Genomic DNA, 20906 nt, shown 5'->3' on the forward strand with positions numbered 1-20906 from the left:
TAGGAGTTTTGTGGGGTTTTTTTTTTTGTTTTTTGTTTTGCTAGTAGTAAGTTTTATTCTAGGCAACTGCAAACATCAAAGGGGACATTCACATAGGACCCAGGAGCCCACTCTCATCTCCCCAAACAACAGTGGGGCAGGCATTCAACACTCCTGAGAGATGGGCATCTGTGTGCTTTTTTTCCATCATCTCAGGAATAGTCAATCCCAGAACTACTGTGGAAAGCGTGTGATCTGAACGACCTCAAGAAACAACTGGTATAATAAAAACCAACTCAAGTAACCACTGGTATAAGCTGAACAACCTTAAGTAAAAAGTAGTCTTCTACACTGGGAGGCTGCAGAACCGCAGCAAGGATGGGATGGAAGAGCAGAGAGAAACCCAAACTCAAGAGAAGCAGGACCGTATCTCAGCTCCTTTACAGGACCCTTCATTCCCAGCAGGGGCTCTGGGGCCTAACCCTACTACTCTCCTCCTCTCGGTCAGGTAGCCCTATTCCGAGTGCCAAGCACCCGCTCAAAAGGGAGCCCAGCACTACGGCCCTGATCTCTGGCCTAACTGAATGTGGGTGGGCTAAAAGAGCCCCATAAATGATCCCCTCCCAGAGGGCAGGCCCAGTCCCCATGTTAGGAACAACTTCTACAACTCTGGAAATTTAAAAATTGTCAGACATTTTTTTTTTTAACCAACTAAAATCTAATTCCAAGAAAAAATGTTCTTCAGAGCAGGGTAAGCAGTTCATTTAAATTATTTCTTCTACTTGTTATTAACAAGGAGATGACAAAAGAAGAGCAACGAGAGGGCTATGCTTCTACACATCTGCTCGCTCCTTTGGCCCGACTCAACCCTCGGGAAGACCTGAATGCCGGGACGGGCCCTTGAACAGGCCACCAGCCCTGCGGGCTCAGAGAGCCAACCCCAGCCCACGACTATCAGCTCGGATGGGAAAAGCAGAGACTTGACGGTGCCACAGAGATGGCAAGCTCGGCAGCAGGGTAAAGGCAGCAGGAGAGGCCTGGCCCCGACTCTTCCTCTTCCGCGGTTTTCAGGACAGCCTTTGGGCTCGGCCTGGCGCCTGGTCAAGGGAAAGCAAATCAAAGTGACTCCCCGCAGAAAGCAGTCAGTCCCTGACGCTACACTGTCTCTTCGGGGGGACAGTGCCAGCCCCCTCCGCCTCCCCCAGTCGGGCGAGGGGCTGGCACCCCTAAAGCAGGCCGTTGGGCCGTCCGGGCTCCAGGGCTGGCCCGCCCCGCTCCCGCTGGTGGATCTTCTGGTGCTGCAGGAGGTGCTGCTTCTGGACAAAGCTCTTCTCGCACTCCGCGCAGCTGTAGGGCCGCTCGCCCGTGTGGATGCGCTGGTGCCGCACCAGGTCGGACGGGTGGCTGAAGCTCTTGCCGCAGTAACCACAGATGAGGGCGCTCCGGCTTTTCCTCCAAGGGATGTGGCCGGGCAGGGCGACCAGGCTGTTGGGTGAGAAGCGCTCCTGGACGCGGTGGCCGGCCCCGGGCCCCTCCTGCAGGTGGCAGCGCTGGTGGGTCAGCAGGCTCACCCTGCAGCTGAAGCTCCTTGTGCACACATCGCACTGGTGCAGCTTCGCCTTCCGGGGCTGGGGCTTAAGCCGGGGCCGGGGCCGGGGCCGAAGGCTCTCCTCTGGCTCCGAGGCCGTGTAAGGCTCCCATCCTGAGTGGGTCCGCAGATGTGCGGCCAGCTGCTGCTTACAGCGGAAGATGGCCTCGCACTCGGAACATCCGTAGGGGCCAGCAGTGTCCCTTTTCAGCTTCAGGCCCTGCCCACACTGCTGACCCAGCTGCAGCTGCCTGTTAGACTTCTGCTTCGGGGGGCAGCCCAGAGTTCTGCCACCGCTAGGGTCTCTACTGCCCTCCATGGGCTCCTCTGGATTAGTGTCCCCGGGACCTGATTCCAAGAGGACAGAACGTCCCTGACCATCCCAGAGCTCAGGCTGCTCCGGGCTCAGGAAAGCGTGCTCTTCGGCAATGCCCGAGAACTCTCCAGGAAGATCCGCAGAGCCGTCCTGCGTGTACTGTATCTCCTGCTTGATCATAACCCCTTCCACTGCCAAGAGAAAGAAGAGCCACAAAAAAGATCACATTCTAGCACCTTCGGTTTTTTCAGAGCTGAACAAACATCTGTGAATTTCAGAAGGGCTCAAATCAAAGTACCCCAGGATCAAGGGAGTCAGGATAATCTGGAAGAGGATGAGACAGACTGGGCTGCAAGACCTGAAAGAGTAACCTACACTCAGGTAGAGACATACTGATCGGAGATCCGAACATGTCATTCTTACAGAACAGTGTTATAAATTCTCTAAGCTTGTCCACAAATTTGTATTCAACTCTGTGGAAAATGGTAAAATATACACAGGTAACACCTAAGCTAATTTAAGTGTTACAGAGTGTTAAAATAATAAATGTGAATAATTTTAAAAAACCAAACAACTAAACCTATAGCTTAAAAATTCATGTATCCAGCTCTGTTCTTCCTGCATATTCCCCCCAAATTACCTGGTTTACAACGGTTTCTCCTGCCCCTTACCCAGTGAGCTTCACTCCTGAAGATCTGACCAACCCTATTCTCAATCTCCAGCGGGTTTTGACTAAGGCCTGTTAGACACTCTACACTGTCTGCAGGGCATGCAGAAGTATGACACGGCCGTGAACCTTAGGGGCTCCACACAGCAGTTAAGGAGGTAAGATACACGTATAACAGGTGAACTGATGATAGTCATAAAGGACTTTAGAACAAATAAGTGCCAGGTGAGGTTACTAACAATCAGTGTTTGGCAGTTTAGCAGTGGGGCAGCTCACTGCAGGCTGCAGGGAGCGGGCATGGGGTGGAGTATTCTGGAGCCACTCACCTGGGTGGACACCACGAGAGTCTTCCTCCTCCAAGTCACCCAGCATCTCCGTACCCAACTCCGCTTCTCCTTCTGGCTGGCCAAGCACCTCTGGGTTGGAAACGGCACAGTGTGAGCCCAGGAGAGAGTACTGGTCATTTGCCGATGAACAAGGTGACCAATGTCAAGGAGCTGATATTAAAACTTCAAAAGATTCAAAGTCACTTTCCCTTAGCAGTTTGGGACAATTAGAAAATTATGGCCAGTTCGAGTGATCCATTCAGCTAACTGCTGCCTCAACGCCCCCTTCTCAGCCGCTTGAGGCGCAGGTGGCCAGGCTTCAGAGCCCACTGCTTTCCTTCCAACACCACCATTGCCACCCACAGACGTGGGCTCCTCGCCGGGTATCTAACTTCATCTGGGCTACAGCACTGCAAGGTAAGGTCAGCACCGCTATCCCCCACTACGACAGGCAAGGAAACAGCCACTAGCAGAACACGTGACCCAGTCGAGGTCACACAGTCCCATCTCTGACCCATTTGCTACTTCCCTCCCTCTCACTTCGCTCCAGGCACGCTGGCCTTCTTGACAAGCCTCCACGGACCTAGGTTCTAAAAGATTTTGTCAACCAAACAAAATGCATTTATTATGTAATAGCCTATATTTTACATATAAAGATGTACATCTATCAATCAGCACTTCTCATCAACACAAAATGAACACTGGGACCACAAGGACCGTCTGTAATTCCAGGTAAACGCCAAGAAACAGTGTTTGGTGAGCCCATGCTGTCTGCCCATCCCAGGTAACAAAGGATTTCTTGTCAAGCAGTCCTAAGTATTAAAAGCAGCATGAGGAACCCTAGCCGTGTTATACTCTAAGGCACACGATGACATCTTATCTATTAGTAAATATTATCAAGAACTGACTGGGACTTCCCTGGTGGCGCAGTGGTTAAGACTCCAAGCTCCCAGTGCAGGGGGCCTGGGTTTGATCCCCCGTCAGGGAACTAGATCCCACATGCATGCTGCAACTAAGAGTTCACATGCCACAACTAAGGAGCCCGCCTGCCGCAACTAAGACCCGGTGCAACCAAATTAATTAACTAATTAATTAATTAAAAAAAAAAAAGAACTGACTGCGTGAACACAGAGAAGAAATACAAAATGCACAACACCAAGACCTTTCCAAAAGTCTTCATAAATTGAGGGCCTGGAGACTCCCATTTCTCAACCTGGCTGAGGCCAAGAGAGGATGCACAGCCCACTAGAATCACAGCTGCAGCCTGGCTCACAAGCTACTTGGCCAAGAATTGCAGGATGCCTGAGAGCGAGTTCTAGGGAGAAAACCGCTGCTTACTTAGAGAGACCAGAGTCTCGTAGTTGCTTTTCATCACGTTCGTGTACAGCTCCTTCTGCCAGTCCTCCAGGTTCTCCCACTCCTGCTCTGAAAAACAGACTCCATCATTTTCAAGTGACCTGGACACCTGAAATCACAAACGTCACACAGTGAGTGTCTCCTATCAAAGCCACGAAGGAAAAGCCAGCCACTGAGAATCTTCACTAACAAAGGGCTGGGCCCACCCCATCTGGTCTGACTCTCAAGCCTCGAGGCTAACCTTGGGGACCTCGCCCTTGCTGCCCGGGGGCAGCCGCAGGACCCAGAAGTTCCTGTTCCTCAGCAGGTTCTCCACGTTCTCCAGCCGCCTCTGCAGCAGCCCGTACTCCTGCAGCAGGGTCCCCAGCACGGCCCACTTGCCCTCCAGCTGGTTCCCCAGCTCCACGGCCGTCTTCTCGCAGTCGGCCAGCTTCTTCTCGGCCGTCCCCGTCCGGCCCTCCAGGCTCTGCAGCCGGGCGGCCTGGGACTCCATCTTCTTCTCCACAGCTTGAATAGCGGCCACCACTGTCCAGAGTGAGGTATCTGTGGTCTGCAAATAGGAGCTTTTCTCTGGTGCTTGTGGGGGCAGCGTGGAGGAAGTCAAAGGGGTGCAGCGGCGCTTCCTCCTGTGCTGAAGAACCAGATACGGGGTCAGGCAGTCAGTGTCACTTCCAAACAACAGGTGAAAAAACACAATGGGTCCAGTGGGGCCAGGAGCGCTTACAGCACCTAGTTTCTACTTCTTTCCTTTTTTTTAAATTTAAAAAGCACGTGCAGGGATTCCCTGGTGGCGCAGTGGTTAAGAATCCGCCTGCCAACGCAAGGGACACGGGTTCGAGCCCTGGCCCGGGAAGATCCCACATGCCGCGGAGCAACTAAGTCCGTGTGCCACAACCAGAGCCTGCGCTCTAGAGCCTGCAAGCTACAACTACTGAGCCCATGTGCCACAACTACTGAAGCCTGTGCGCCTAGAGCCCGTGCTCCACAAGAGAAGCCACAACAATAAGAAGCCCGCGCACCGCAAAAAAGAGTAGCCCCGATCGCTGCAACTAGAGAAAGCCCGCGCACAGCAACAAAGACCCAACACAGCCATAAATAAATAAATAAATAAATAAATAAATAAATTTATTAAAAAAAAGATTAAGAGGCATATACCACTTAGTAAACTAATAAAAGCATGAAAAACATAAAAAAATAAAAATAAATAAAAATAAAAAGCAGGTGCTTTTACATTCTGATACTGCAAACTATACATCTATACTGTAACAAGAAAAAACTGAAAAGAAGAAAGAAAGAAAAATGTATGTAAAATACCACCATCCAGAAATAAGCTGTTGGAATTTTGGTGTATTTCCTATAAGTTTTTTTCATCTTTTAACTTATTTCTTTTTCAACAAAACTGCAATCATATTGTACATGTTTTGTTACCTGTGTTTCACTGTCAGCATATTCCGTAAGACTTTCCTGCATCAGTATTCATTTTTTAAGCCCATTTCTTTCTACTTGATATTTTGGACTATTTCTAATACTTTGCTATGATAAATGATGTAACTTACATCCACACTCAACTTCACATTCCTGCTTGACTTCGTAGTTGATCACGTCAGCCCTGCTAAAAACCTTTCAGTGGCTCCCCACAATCAAGACAAAATTCCTTAGCAGGACCTACAAGACTCACCTCATTCATCTTTGCACCCTAGCAACTAGTATAGTGAAAACACCTACTAAATCCTTCATAAACATTTACTTAAATGACTTGACTAAGTCCTCGGACATTGTCCTTAGACTTCACATTTTTATGGTCTGTCCCTGACAGTAGAAAAATCACTGTGGCTGAACCTCAAAATTACTAAAACCAATACTTGGGAAGTCTTCCTGAACTGCCCTCTTGCCCCCACTGTCCCACTGCATGTTCATTTCAGTCCTAAACCCCTGAAACTTCATATTCTCAAGTGTAAAAGCATACACTTGATTCAAGGCTGCTTCTCTAACCATAATGAGGAAACTGAGAACAAGGCACTGAAAGGAAATATCTTTGAAAGAACTGCTAGGGCCAGAGCTTATGGTCTGGAGAAAGAGGGGACAAGATGAAACCAACCAGCACAGAACTGAACACTTAAGTTTGGCCATGACCTACTCCAGTTAACCAACTCAGTTCATTATTGAGCATACGAGTCAAAAGCTTAAATATCCCCCTTAAAAAAGATTTAAAGAAAAGTTTAATGTAAAAGAAAAATACAAATGAAACAAAAAAAATTAGACTGCTGGGTAAATTCATTTCATCACATGTTCTGCTTTTAACTTTAAGGTCTCTAAGTCTCTAGTTTTTTGGAACCTCCTCTTTCCTTTCTGTGGCCAGCACTGTGTTGCTTTCTAGCACTTTTTCCAAACAGGAAGGTGGGTTGGGATCTGAGCAGAGAAATATCATCCCTCCTCTTCCACATAGTCAAAAGGCTAAAAAGAGCAGGCAAGCCAAGGTTCCTCTTTTCTCTTGTTTTAAATTATCTATCACGACAGAAACGATTTGAATGTCCATCAACTGGTGAATGGATAAACAAACAAACTGTGTTCATTCATACGTTATGGGTTGAATTGTGTCTCCCCAAAAAGATATGTGGACGTCCTAACCCCTAGTACCTCACAATGTGATTTTACTTGGAGATAGTCTTTACCGAGTAATCAAGTTAAAATGAGGTCATGACGGTGGGCTCTAATCCAGTGTGACTGGTGTCCTAATAAAGAAGGAGAAATACAGACAAACACACAGAGAGCGAAGAGACAATGTGACGGCACGTACGGGGAGAAGACACCACGTGCAAATGGGAGGCAGAGGTCAGAGTCACGCGGCCACAAGTCAAGGGAACACCTGGCACCACCAGAAGCTAGGGGAGACGCATGGAACTGACTCTCCCTCACGGTCCTCATAAGGAACCAACCCAGTGGACACCCTGATTTCAGACTTCTAGCCTCCGGAACTGTGAGACGATACATTTTTTGGTTAAGACACCTAGTTGGTGGGATTTTTTTTTACAGCAGCCCTAGGAAAGACATATCATATATCAGAATACTCCTCAGCAATAAAAAGGAACAAATTATTGAGACTTGTAACAACATGGGTAAATATCAAAATCACTAGGCTACGTGAAAGAAGCCAGACACAAAATGCTACATACTGTATTCCATTTACGTGACATTGAGGAAAAGGCAAAACTATAGACACAAAACAGAGATCAGTGGTTGCCAGATGCTGGGACTGGGGGAAATTAATTACTTAGGGGTAATTTCTGGGATGATGACAATATTCTATAACTTGGTAATATGATGGCTACACATTTTTCAAAATTCACTTAACTACAGTTATGCCGAAGGAGTGAATTTTACTGTATGTAAATTATATCTCAGTAAACAGCACTCAGAATGTTAAGGAAGGAGGAAATATTAGCTATCATAAAAGATACCATAAACAAAGTCTAAAAACAAACAGGGAGAGAATATTTGTAAACAGGATATGAAGTGCAAAGAAAAGATAAACAACCCAAAGATAAAACTGCAACTATAAATAATTTGAGAAAGTGGAAATGCAGGTGGTCAATAAGCCAATGAAAAGACAGCCACATTAGCAGTCAGGAATGCAGATACAACCAAGTGAAACCGCTTTTCACCCACGAGGTTGAGAAATATGAAAGAAAGGGACAGGAACATCATTCAGAGCTGACTATGACGTAGTAAAACTGGCACTTTCATAACACTCCTGGAAGGAATGAAAAATACTACAAACTTTGAGGAAAGAAAATATCCAGAAAGTCATTAAAAACCCTTTCACCTAGGAATACTACTATAGGAATCTTCAAAAATAAACGGCATTATTGTTTAGTGACATACATACAAAGATGATTACTGGCAACATTCTCTGGAATAGCCAAAACCTGGAAATAATCTAGATGTCTAATTTTTTTTTTTGGCCACACCGCGTGGCTTGTGGTATCTTAGTTCCCCAACCAGGGATTAAACCCGGGCCATGGCAGTGAAAGCACCGAGTCCTAACCACTGGACCACGAGGGAACTCTCTCTAGATGTCTATTAATTAGAGGATGATTAAATAAATTATGGCACAACCAAAGATGATGTTATACGACTGTTATAAAGAATGAGTTAGAGCTGTATGTATGGTTTGGAAGACTGTTCATCATACATTGATAGGCTGTCAACTTTTAGGGAAATATATTTATTATGACTTCATTTTCCTAAAGAAGAAAAAAGATACGTGTATATGTTTCCACACACAGAAAGGTTTGGGAAGATATTCACCAAACTATACTAACACGAGTCAGCCTCAGGATATGAGAGAGAGGAATTTTAATCTTTGATAATAAACTATTGCTTGTTTGACTTTTTCAATAAACACATATTCCTCCGTAATTTTTTTCTTAAATTCCATATATAAGAATATTCCTGAAGGTAGTGAGAAATTTTTTAAAAGTATACTTTCACTGACTGTACTTCTAGATTTTCTGGGACAGTCCTGCTTGCATATTGTATCATAGTGTCAGATCATGTATCATACATTGGGCCTGCAGCCATGGTCTGAAACCCATTAAGTACAAGACACAGCCCCTGTTGTTAAGACACCTACAATCTGCTTGAGTAAAACACTAAACAATTAAATAACGCTCTAAAGTGATACTTGCTTAAGTTGGACTAGATGATATTTAAGGTCACTTCTAACTCTGAGATACCATGACTTTTTAATATTGAATAGTTAAAAAAAGAATATTTACATAATACATAAAATATATAAAGTAGTGACAACAAATCTCCATGTAACCACCACTCAGTTTAAAAAATTAATTAATTAAAATTAAATATATACGTATATACACACATACACACACATATACACATGCACACAGCATACCTCGGAGATACTGTGGGTTCTTAAAGCAAGTCACATGAATTTTTTGGTTTTCTAGTACATAGAAAAAGTTATATTTACACTATTCTGTAGTCTAATACAATGGCATTACGTCTAAAAAAAGTATATACCTTAATTAAAATATTAAATTTTTTCAGCTAAAAAACGCTGAACATCATCTGAGCCTTCTTTCTGTAATATGAACATCAAAGTTCACAGATCACCATAACAAATATAATAACAACGAAAAAGTTCAAAATATTTTGAGAATTACCAAAATGTGACACAGAGACACAAAGTGAGCAAATATGTTGGAAAAATGGTGGATGACAGACTTGCTCAACACAGAGTTGCCACAAACCTTCAGTTTGTAAGAAACACAGTATCTACCAAGTGCAATAAAGCAAAGCACAATACAATGAGGTATGCCTGTGTGTGTATGCGTGTGTTTTATATATATCACCTTTACAGTCCTTTGTGCAACTCTCTGAAGTAACTACTATCCCAAATTTGGCTTTTACTATTAACTGCCCTTTTTCATGTTTGTTTTTTTTTAACGTTTGTTTCCCAAAAAAATATATTCTTTTAATTTTGCATGTTTTAGGATTTTATATGAACAAGTCGCTCTTCTACAACTCCTGGGAATAGCCTGTTGTTGCAGGTGGCTTTAATTAATTCATTTTCATTGCTGTATAATATTCCATCATGTGCCTATACCACAGTTTATTTTTCTATTCCACTATTGATGTTTCCCCATCTCTGTCATTACAAGCAGTGCTATGATAAATAGAATTGTGTCTGGCTTCTAGTGGACATGGGCAAGTTTCCCAAGGGTATAGTCCTACGAGGGGAATTGTTGGCTCATAGGGTATATACACATCCTGAACTTAAGCAGATAATGTCAAATGTTTTCCAAAGCAGTCACACCAATTTCATTCCTGTCAGAAGTCTATAAGTATTCTGGCTGTTCCACAGCTTCATCAACATTTGTTACTGTCAAACTAAAATTTGTGTCCCTCTAGTAGATCTGAAATGATACCTCATCATGGTTTTAACCTGCATTTTCCTTGATTTTTAACAAGGGATAAGCATCTTTTTTATGTTTATTGGCCATTCAAACTTCCCCTTCAGTGCTGAAATCTTTAATCCATTTATCTTTTGGGTTATCTGACTTCTCATAGGATCTATGGTTGTCTCATACAATTTCTCTGTAAATTCTGTATACTAATCTTTATCAGTCATATGTGTTACAAATAACTTCCCTTATTTGTGCCTCATTTTAAAATTCTCTTTATTATCACTTGATTAAAAGTCCTTAGTTTTAATGTAGTTGAGTTTTACCAGTATTAATTCTTTTGTGGTTTGAACTTTTGTGTCAGGTGTAAAAAAAATCTATATCCCACAATACTGTCTTCTAAACACTTGATAGTTTTGACTTTCACATTTAAGTATTTATCTCAACTAGAATTGAGACAGTATTTGTGTACAGTGCAAGCCTTGATTTTCATATGGAAAGTCAATAGATCTAATACTATATAATGAAAAATCCATCATTTACCCACTAATTTTTAATGCTATCTCTGTCATAAATCAAGTTTTCATACATACAGTCAGTCTGTTTCTGGCATCTCTGTTCTGTTCTATGGGTCAATTTTTCTACTGCTTTACCAAAATTACCATCTTAATGACCACAGCTTTTTGATAATTATTGATACAAGTCCCACCTCCTTATTTTACAGGAGTATCTTGACTAATTTTGGCCTGTGGATAGTTTACAAGCTCGAAAGTTTTCATAAAAATATCTTTAGAGATTTTGTTTGGCACTGCATCAAATCCATAGATAAATTTGAGAAGTGACATCTTTAGGATAAAATGTTTCAATTCACACACACAGTATATACTCCTTTTGTAAGGTATTTTTAAATACCTTTTGGTATTTAAATATATTCCATAGGTATCTGTTCCAATCATCAATTGCTATATCATAAATAATTCCAAAATTTGTGGCTTAAGACAACATGTATTTTGTTCACGAATCTGCAATTAAAGGAGGGTTTGTCAGGGACAGTTTGTGTCTGCCCCACTCCATGTCAAGCAGAGCAAATCATAGGCATGTAGGTGCTGGAATCACCTGAAGAATCCCAAGCCACATGGAGAGGGATGTTGTTGGTGGTGATGGTGATGTTCTGTTCAACAACCCTACCTAAGGTCCCAGTCTACAGTCAGCATCAGCCACCAGAACACACTTTCATTTCTAATGGGGTATTTTTGCCTTCTCTCTTTTTTCATTAATCTCTCTGAACATTGAAATTATATATTGATATGTGAATTAAAAAAATTAGTATTATCCTCTATATCTGTGCTGTCCAATGTAACAGCCACTAGAAACATGTGGAAGCTTAAATTTAATTAAAATTAAATTAAAAATTCAGTTCCTCAGCTACTGAGCCACATTGCAAGTGCTCAAATAGCCACATGTACTTTGTAGCTACTATACTGAACAGGACAGAGAGAATATTTCCATCATCTCAGAAAGTACTATTGAATGCACTACACCCTTACTAGTTTTTTTTCTGCTTGATAAAATACTAAGGTTGTGTTAAAATTTCTACTGTGATAATGAATTTTCCTTGTAGTTCTATCAATTTTTGTTTTATATATTTTGAGACAATATAATTAGGTGCACATAAGATTAGAAACGTCCTATCAACCTGGTAAATTGAGTCTTTTACCATTATAAAAGTAGTAGTAGCCCTCTATCTCTAGCAATATTAATACATTTAAGCCATTTTTCTTTTGATTAGTATTAGCCTGGTACATGTTTTCATATCCTGTTATATTCAACCAGTTCTATAGCTTTATCTTTCAGTTGTATCTCTTATAAGCCATTTGCTGAACTTTAACCAATCCTATCAATCTTTGCCTTTTAACTAGAACATTTAGTCCATTTACATTTATTGTAATTGTTTATTTTTTTTATTATTTTTACCTTTTTTGTGCTATTTATCCCATCTTCTTTCTTGCCTTCTTTTAGATGATTTTTTCTTATTCTAATATCCCCCCTTTTAAATTGTAAGTTATACAGCCAATTTCTAGTCTTTTAGCAACCATCCTAGAAATTACTTACAAAGACCTTTAAATATCTGAATTCTGATCATCTCTTCCTAACGTTTACATCAATGCTGCCATGTATTTTAATTCTGCCTTTGTTTTTAACCCACAAGAGATTATTACTGTTTTATTCAGCCAATAGTTGTTTAGATTTACCCATTTTAATGGATCATCATACTTTCTTACACTTTCACTTTCCACTTAAGATAATTTTCCTTGTACCTGAAGTATATCCTTTAGAACTCCCTTTAATGAGAGTATATTGGTAACAAATTGTCAGTTTTAATTTGTCTGAAAATATTTCATTTTACCGGTTTTTTTTTGAAAGATACTTTACACAGCTTTAAAATATGGGATTACATAGTTATTTTCTTTTAACCTTTTGATGAAACCATTCTACTGTTGGCTGGCTTCCACTGTTGCTGAGAAGCTGAACCTCATCAGCCTTACAATGGTTCATTTGAAGTTAATCTTTTTTGTTTGGCTGCTTTTAAGAATTCTCTCTGCCTTGTATTCTGTACTTTCACTATTATGTGTCTAGGTAGAGATCTCTTTATGTTTATCCTGACTGGGATCTACGGGACTTCTAAGTATTAGTATTTGCATCAGTCCTACAATATCCTCAGCCATTAGCTATTCATCAAATATGTCCTCCAGTGCAGATTGTGTGTGTGCGTGTGCGTGTGTGTGTGTGTGTTTCTTACTGGAATTGCAATATGTTTTTCTTCTGGAATTGCACTATCTGAAATCTCTGAAGGTCTAATTTTGTTGCCCATTAATTTTACTGGCTTTTTCTCATAGTTTTTCATCGCTTTTTGGATAACTTTTTATTGTGAATTCATTTTTCTTGGAATTTTATCTGAGAATTATCTGAAGTCTGAGTTAAGTGTAGACTCCTCTGGAGAAGATCTGTGTTTATTTCTTATAGACGGCTGGAGGCTCTACTTTAAACTAAATTCTTGGCTTAAGGTTTCCCAGACACCAAGATCATGTGAATTCAGGCAATAAACCCACTTGAGAGTCAACATGAATTCTCAAGGGGCACCTTGCACCCATCTCGCAGCACCAAGGTTTGACATGATTTTCTCTGCAATCACTCCTTGGGGGTAAGAGCTTACTTCCAGTTCACGCTGAATGTTGCCCTTTGAAGTCTCAGTTTTATTAGACTGGAGTAGGAGGCGTCTTAGACTCCCCACCATAGGCTCTGAGTTTTGTCTTCTATTTTCCAGGCCCCTTGAGGTCATAAACACTACAGATGAATGTTCAGCAAATGCCCTCAAAGTTGGCTTCAGAACTCTGCTTACCTCTTAAGCACTCCATCTTTCACTTAGTCTTTGGGCTCCACATATTCTTTACTAGCTACATTTCAAATATATTTGGTTTTCCCCCTCAGCATTTTTAGTTGTTTTCATCAGGGCACCCACTTGGCCATACTGTCAAATAAGAGGTACAGAATCTTCATCTGAAGATGAGAAAAGAAATATGCTCGAGGACAATTTAAATACGTTCTGCAATGACAGATCCATAAATTACTTAAAGCATAGTTGGGGATTCTGGAGGATCTTTAAGACTTCTTTTTAACAAGGTCTGTTGAAGACATGTAGGTAACCACACTGACCAGTCAAGAAGTACTCTGGAAATTAGTAACTTGTCCTCCTGCCTGACTTTAGTACTACAATTTGATCTTGGGGAAAAGGCAAGTCTTTGACTGGATCACCTTAACTTAAAGGAATCAAACGAGGTAAATATCGTGATATCATTAACATTTGTGTCTTGTTTCCATAATTTGTTGAAAGCAAACACTGTGTTAAGTCTTCCAATCCTTCCCCTCTTAGTTCTTACCCACTTCCTACAAGAACCAAATACAACGCACCCAGCTCATGGTCAAGTTTTCACTACAGGATCTCCTTAGCCCTCTACTCTCACAAAGGTCTCACATGATTTTGAAAGTGTTTCTAGATCGAGAAATGCTGCACTAAAAACCAATTAAACTACATCTACCCTTCCTATAACAAATCATCTTGTATCATCAAAATAACCACCACTTTGTAATAATATGAGTGTCAGAGCTGCCAGAAACCTTAGAGATCGTCTAGTAACTAGTCCAACACTCTCAACTCACAGCTAAGGAAAAGGAGGCTTCAAGCTAACAAAGTTGCCTAAAATCACTAAAGTGGACAGCTGAGAGCTGAGTTACGGCTGACACCTAGTTTCCCGACACCGTGCCCAAGCTCCGCGTCTTGCCATTCCCTGAATGGGGACATTTGGGGAAGGGGAAGGGGAAGAGGGAAAGAGATCGACAGCTTCACAGACAAAAGCCAACAACTACACCGTGAGATAACACCTGTCCCAAGGAGAGGAAGCCCAGCCTGACTTCAGCCTGACTTCAACCTGCGGCTGCAACCCAGGGCAGAGTCTGTAGCAGGAGAGCACGGCAGATGGAACGAGGAAAACCCATCAGCCCGAGAACGAGCTGGTCACAGAGAGGCAGAGTCCTGGGGTCCCCGAAGCACCAGGCAATTTCACTGGCAGTGACGGGGACCCAGGGTTTCCAATCCGCGCCCCCTCGCCAGCCTGGAAACGGGCTCTCTTAGGTCGCGACGAAAACGTGTAGGGACGGTAGCAAATCCAAGAACATGAAACAAACCTCCGAGAAGTTTCTCGGCGAAGGCGCGTGGCACTGGGGCTGTGGCCCGACGCGGAGGAAACCGACAGGGGGAGGGCAGAGCTCTGGGGTTGCGCGGGGAGGTCGGCGTTGACCCACGCCAGCTGCGGACCACGGCCGCCCAGCCCCGCACCTCGAAGCCCCGCCCCGGCCGGGCTCCGCCGTCCCGAACGCGCCCTCGGGTCCGCGCCAGGAGGACTCTTACCCGAGCAGGCGCCGACTCCGCCATGGCTGCCAGTCGCCCCCCAACACCCGGGCCCCGCCTGATACGCCTCGGGGTGCGTGCGGGTCCGCTGGGCGCCTCGGACCCCTCCTCGAAGCTGCCCCCAGCGCCGTGTTTATACAAGGTGCATTATGGGAGTTCGGCCCTCCCGGGCCAATACCGGCGCCAGCCGCTCGTCCTCACCGGGCGGCATTCCCTTTGCGCCCCCATGCGGCAGGAGGGTGAACAGCACCTCGGCGCTCCGAGCCCGAGAGGGACAAAAGGACTCGGTGTTTCCCAGTCAAGTGCATGTTCGGAATTTAAGGCAAACCCATGGACCTTTTTGTGTCTTCTACGTGCCCAGCACTCTGGTAGGTGCTTTGAGGGATTCAAAAAAGTATAAAACTCAGACTTTGCTCTGAGGGAAGAACGTGTAATCTGGTTGGGGAAAAGAGATACGGTCCCAAATGGCAAGCAGTTTTATTCCAAAAGTACACCTGTTATTTCTCTTTTTAGAAACTAGAAATACACTTCTCATATCAGCAGTGGGTTAGGTGCCCAGGCCAACCCCCTGAAGTTTATCAAGGATAGTAATCATGCCTTGGAAAATTCAAGATAGCCCTGATTTCATACCCAGCCCACACGCTACACGTTAAACCATGCATTCTGCGTTTTGGATTGAAAAGCATGGTTGTCTTACCATTTGAGTACGCAACACACAACACTAATGCAACCGTAATTATGTAATTTGTGCCACATTGTCTCTATAGAGACAGGCGATGAATTTCCACTTCGAATGATAGGCATGAAGCAATTCCCCTGAGAGCTAAACTCTTAAGATCAACAGGAAAGTATGTTCACCTGACTGGCTCCTTCTTAGTGTGCAGGGCTCAGTTCAGACTTTACCTCCTCCGAGAGACATTCCCTGTCCACCCTGTCTACAGCCCAACACTCTCCTTCATCCCAACACTCAATCCTGTTACCCTACTCGAAATTTTTCATAGCATTTATCACTATCTGAAATAACCTCATTTTTTGCATTAGTTTGCATAGTAATTATGGTTCACTAAAATATCTCCACTGTTATCCTCCATTTCTTGCACACAGAAATGCTCATGAATATTTTTGGATGATTGAATGGTGAATCAGAAAGTAAGGATAGGAAAAGTCAGCTCCAAGAGAAGGCATGATGTCCAGGGCAACCAGACTGACAGGGGATTGGTTGAATCATTAATACACCTAAAGAAAAAATGGGATGGGCTGAGAAAATTAGTCAGCCTTGGAGATATGTCTCAGGCCAAATTAGTCAGCCTTGGAGATATGTCTCAGGCCAAATTAGTCAGCCTTGGAGATATGTCTCAGGCCAACAAAAACTTACTGTCAGATACAGAAAAAACAAAGTATCATGATTGTGGAGGCAGACATATCAGGACAAAGGATACTGAGGTCATTAAACGGTTCAGTTATAGAGCTCACGCTCTCTATTCTGTTTCTATGTCCACCAGGCAAACTTCTGATGATGCAGGTTTCCGTGTAGCTTCTGGGAGACAACATGCAGGTCAGACTGATGCAAATGTCCAGACCACCCCTGGAAATTATTAAACTGATACTCTGGCTTATCCATCAGGCTCTGAGAGTCAGCATGATTTAGCATCCCTGCCTGGAACTCTGGAAAAATATTTAGATCAAATTCCCAGTGTGCAAGGGAGGTAGCACCAGGTGCTGGTTTGCAGTCTCACGGGCTTGCAGAGATGGTGCAGTGATTTAGAAAGTGGGCTGAGGAGTGAGAGCATCTGGGTCTTTAGCCCAGCGCTGCCACTTACTAGATGTGGACCTTGGGCAAGTCATGAACTTATCAGCACCTCCATGACCTCATTATTAGTGAGGAATAATAGTAGCACGTATCTCATAGAGATATTGTGCAGATTACGTGAGTTAGTTCAAATCAAGTGCTTAGAACAGTGCCTGTCACAGGTTAGGAGCTCAAGAAGCACTCCCGATTCCTATTACTCATTGCAAGATAACAGATGTAAGTAAGGTGCTTGTGCAGCTGAATGCCTAACACATAGCAAGCACTCAGTAACAAGCAATTTCTCATTTTGGTTTGTTTTTGCTTTGGCAAGGTCCAAGCCTTGAACTGCAATGAATTCACCCAGATAAATGTCACCTTGTTGCATCTCTTAGATGCCACCCATTTGTCCTTTCCCAATGACACTCAAATCTTGACACATGCCTTTAAATAAACTTAAATGCAGTTCACAATTATTGCCATTGGTTGCAGTGGTATTAGAGGAATGAAGGAAATATACTCTTAGTACTTGTATCCTGTCATCTCCACATCTGTACGCTATGAACGTAACATGCAGAGCTGAGAGCAACCTTAGACATCATCTTACCCAAACCCTCATTTTCAGTGACAGAAAAAAAGTATTCTTTGAATCACAAATAATATAAAGTTTAATAATGCTTTAAAATATTTATCTTGTCCCTTTAATTTTCTATCATATGATTTAGAGCATACATATTAACACATTTATGTACATATATGTATGCCCAAACATTTTTTTTAACTCAAGAAAGTTTATAGACCACGGCTTTCAGACCCTTTCTAGTCTGTTCCCCTTACTATCCTGCAAGTCTCTAGATGGCAGGGACCATGTCTTTTGTGCTCCACTCCCATCAATAACCCCCTGGGGAGCACGCTCCACTCAGCTTCTGGGTCAGTGAGAACCCCAGAATGAACACTCCTTGGCTCAAGCTGACCCCCGACCCCCACTGTATATATGTATGTAGTAGGTACCTGTTAACCTCGTTAGCCTAGCACTTCTCCCTTCCTCTGGGCATATATATACCTCCTTCCCTTTGGGGATGGCTCCTTCTGGGCTCTAGCCGTGTAATTCAAATGGATGCCGCGATCTTGTTCCGTGACACTTCCAGCCTGGTCACAGTGACTGAAAAGCAGGCATCTGACTCAAGCCAGCCCAATCATAGCACCCCAGCCTCCTGGCCACAGTAGTTGAGCCAGTGGTGGGCATAGGACTTAAGCTCTTCCCTTGGATTCTTCTACTGGAGCTGAGGGAACAGGTTAATTTTCTCTCTGGTGAAGCTGTAGCTGTAGATGTGAGTCAGGAATAGTCTTGTCCCCCATTTTTTTTTGGAGTAAGTTAATTTGAAAGAATGAGCCCAACACACAGAAAGAAGAAGAGATGACACATTTTTGTCTCTGCCCAGGATTGGTTATTCAAATGTTCCTTTGAGTCCGTGAATGATGCCAGGTTCCTTCCAGAAACTTCCCCTTTCCTCGTGGTTGGCCAGTCAGCCTCAGGTAGGGGAACTGGGTGTCTGGGTGACAAGGAGATTTTTTACTGCACAGCCTTTTACCCATTTTGAATGTGTCAGACTTGTGCAGATGGGAATTCCCTGGCGGTCCAGTGGTTAAGACTCGGCGCTTCCACTGCAGGGGGCGCGGGTTCGATCCCTGGGCTGCGAACTAGGATCCCGCATGCCGCACAGCGCGGCCAAAAAAACCCAAACAAACAAAAAACAGGATTTAAAAACAAAAAACAAAAACTAGTGCAGAGTTCTTTTTAGGGAGAGAAAAGTGTTTTGTTTAGCAAAAGAGTTTTGTTGGCCATTTTAACTGTGGAAAAATAGGCTCCCGGGCAGGGCTTGGAAGGCAGAAGGTGAGCAAAAATAAAACTAAATTGCTCTCCAGAGTAAATTGGGATTTGGGGGTTTCCCTGGGGAGTGAGGGACCGGAGAAGGGGAAGGGGAGCTTCTCTTCAGAGGCTGGCAAGGTCCTGCGCTAGGCTGAGATGAGACCCTCTCTATGAACTTCAAAATATAAAAGTCTACTATGCGTAAGTGTCTTACCTGGGGAAGGCAAAGAAAAGGCACAGAGCTCCACCGTCTGGGTTAACGCAGACCTGAGAGGAAAGACCAGCAGTGTGAAGGCAGATATATGTGAATTGGGGAGTCCAGAAAGCACGCAGTAACTAAGGAATATAAACCTCTCCTCATGCCCAGATCCTTGAGATGGGGGGCAGGGCCGCTGGTTTTGACACTATATGCTGGGGACTCAAGCCCCTTTACCATTAAAGGATATCGATCCCATTGGGACGAAGGTGTGGGGACACCCGGGTAAACAACGCTGGCTTACACTTCTAAGACTGGATATAGGCTCTCTCCTGACTCTTTAAAAAACAAACAAACAAACACTTTTTAAAAAGTAAATTTATTTAGTTTGGCTGTGTTCAGTCTTTGTTGCTGCGCGTGGGCTTTCTCTAGTTGCGGCTAGCGGGGGCTAGTCTTCGTTGCGGTGCGTGGGCTTCTCACTGCAGTGGTTTCTCTTGTTGCGGAGCCCGGGCTCTAGGTGCGCGGGCTTCAGTAGTTGGAGCACGCAGGCTCAGTAGTTGTGGCACACGGGCTTAGTTGCTCCGCGGCATGTGGGATCTTCCCAGACCAGAGCTCGAACCCGTGTCCCTTGCATTGGCAAACGGATTCTTAACAACTGCGCCACCAGGGGAAGTCCCTCCCTGTACTCTTAAATGGGAGTCTTCTTTTATAACAGGAGATAGTAAGCCTATAGCGATTATAATGCTGAGGAATGATATGAGTTTAAAATATGTCTAAGGAGGTTTGAGCAGAGGTTCGCAGCCTTTAGCACACACTGCCAGCATCTCACTAGGAGATTTATAGACCTACGGGAACCTCGCTGGACGGGGTAGGGGGATGTGAGATTCTTATATCCAGGACGCCTCTTCTCGAGAATAACCATTTTAGAGGTGTCCCTCCATGATGGCTCCCTAGCGAGTCAGTGTTGGATGGAATGACGGCCATGGCCTCCCCCAAACTATTAGGGTCCCAGGATGATAAAATGCTGTTACATGTTTTTCTAGCAGTAACAAACCGATGGGCCAGCACTGTAAAACACAGACACAGGCTGGTTCGTCTTGCGCCTGGTGTGTTTACTCATTTTTCCTTTACCCTCTGCCATCACCCAATATTCCGGGACCAGATCTCAGAGAGCCAGTTATAGCGCCCAAATCCTTGATGGTGAGATAACTTTGTCCACCTGTGGCTCTTCATTTTCAGTGGCGTCTAGCTTAAACTTGCCATCTCAAGACTTCCTCTCTGAGGAAGGTATGCACTGTTTCTAAGGAGTTCTAAGTGGGGGTGAGGGTGTCTGTGGCACAGCAGATCGCAGACTAACTGGCAGCCTGTCTGTGGAAGAGTCTTGGCACTGAAGGCCCTCCATGGCCCGGACACGACTCACCTTGCATCTACATCACCTACAACTTTATACACCCCGGCTCTAGCCAGGCCAGTCTCCTGCCTTACTGCCCCAGTTCCTGCCTCCCCGACATGTTCCATCCTCATCCCACTTTGCCTCTCCCTCCTTCCCCTGTTCCATTCAATGCATCCTTTAAGCCCCGACTCCTCCAGGTCTAAAGGACATAGAAGCTCTTAGCAGTGGATGCTTCTCAACAGGAATCTGGTAGGAAAGAGTTTTACTCTTATTTTTTTAAACCGATTTTTACTGCATGCATTAATCTTTTAATTAAAATACTTTTAATTAACACATTATCGGAAGGAAAATAAAAACCCACCCCCAAAGTAGGACCGCCGTCCTGCTTCGGTAAGCGGACTGCAGGGTCCACACTGAGTGTCACCACCTTTGCTCAGCTCGGGGGGGGCCGTTAGAGCTCACTCTAGGACTCCCCCAGGGGCTGGTGCTGGAGGCTGGGTTGACTTGTGGCATAACCGAGGGGCACTTGGTGCGTG

The 20906-nt window shown here is 44.0% G+C and overlaps 1 protein-coding gene across 2 annotated transcripts; it reads right to left on the bottom strand.

The window, feature by feature from the left end:
- Nucleotides 1-27: 27 nt before the first annotated feature.
- Nucleotides 28-15225, bottom strand: ZNF212 (zinc finger protein 212). Of its 2 annotated transcripts, none has more exons than XM_036863939.1 (5): nt 15126-15225; nt 4474-4858; nt 4215-4301; nt 2877-2966; nt 28-2074 (listed from the first exon to the last, which is right to left on the bottom strand). In XM_036863939.1, exons 1-5 carry the CDS (start codon nt 15147-15149, stop codon nt 1206-1208), a joined length of 1455 nt encoding a protein of 484 aa, XP_036719834.1. In that variant the 5' UTR covers nt 15150-15225; the 3' UTR covers nt 28-1205. The 2 variants fall into 2 exon arrangements, with proteins under 2 accessions (XP_036719834.1, XP_036719833.1); XM_036863938.1 differs by having other exon boundaries at nt 32-2074; nt 4215-4341; nt 4474-4863.
- Nucleotides 15226-20906: the final 5681 nt, after the last annotated feature.

Source organism: Balaenoptera musculus, chromosome 9, assembly GCF_009873245.2.
Source record: "Balaenoptera musculus isolate JJ_BM4_2016_0621 chromosome 9, mBalMus1.pri.v3, whole genome shotgun sequence".
Lineage (NCBI taxonomy): Eukaryota > Metazoa > Chordata > Mammalia > Artiodactyla > Balaenopteridae > Balaenoptera > Balaenoptera musculus.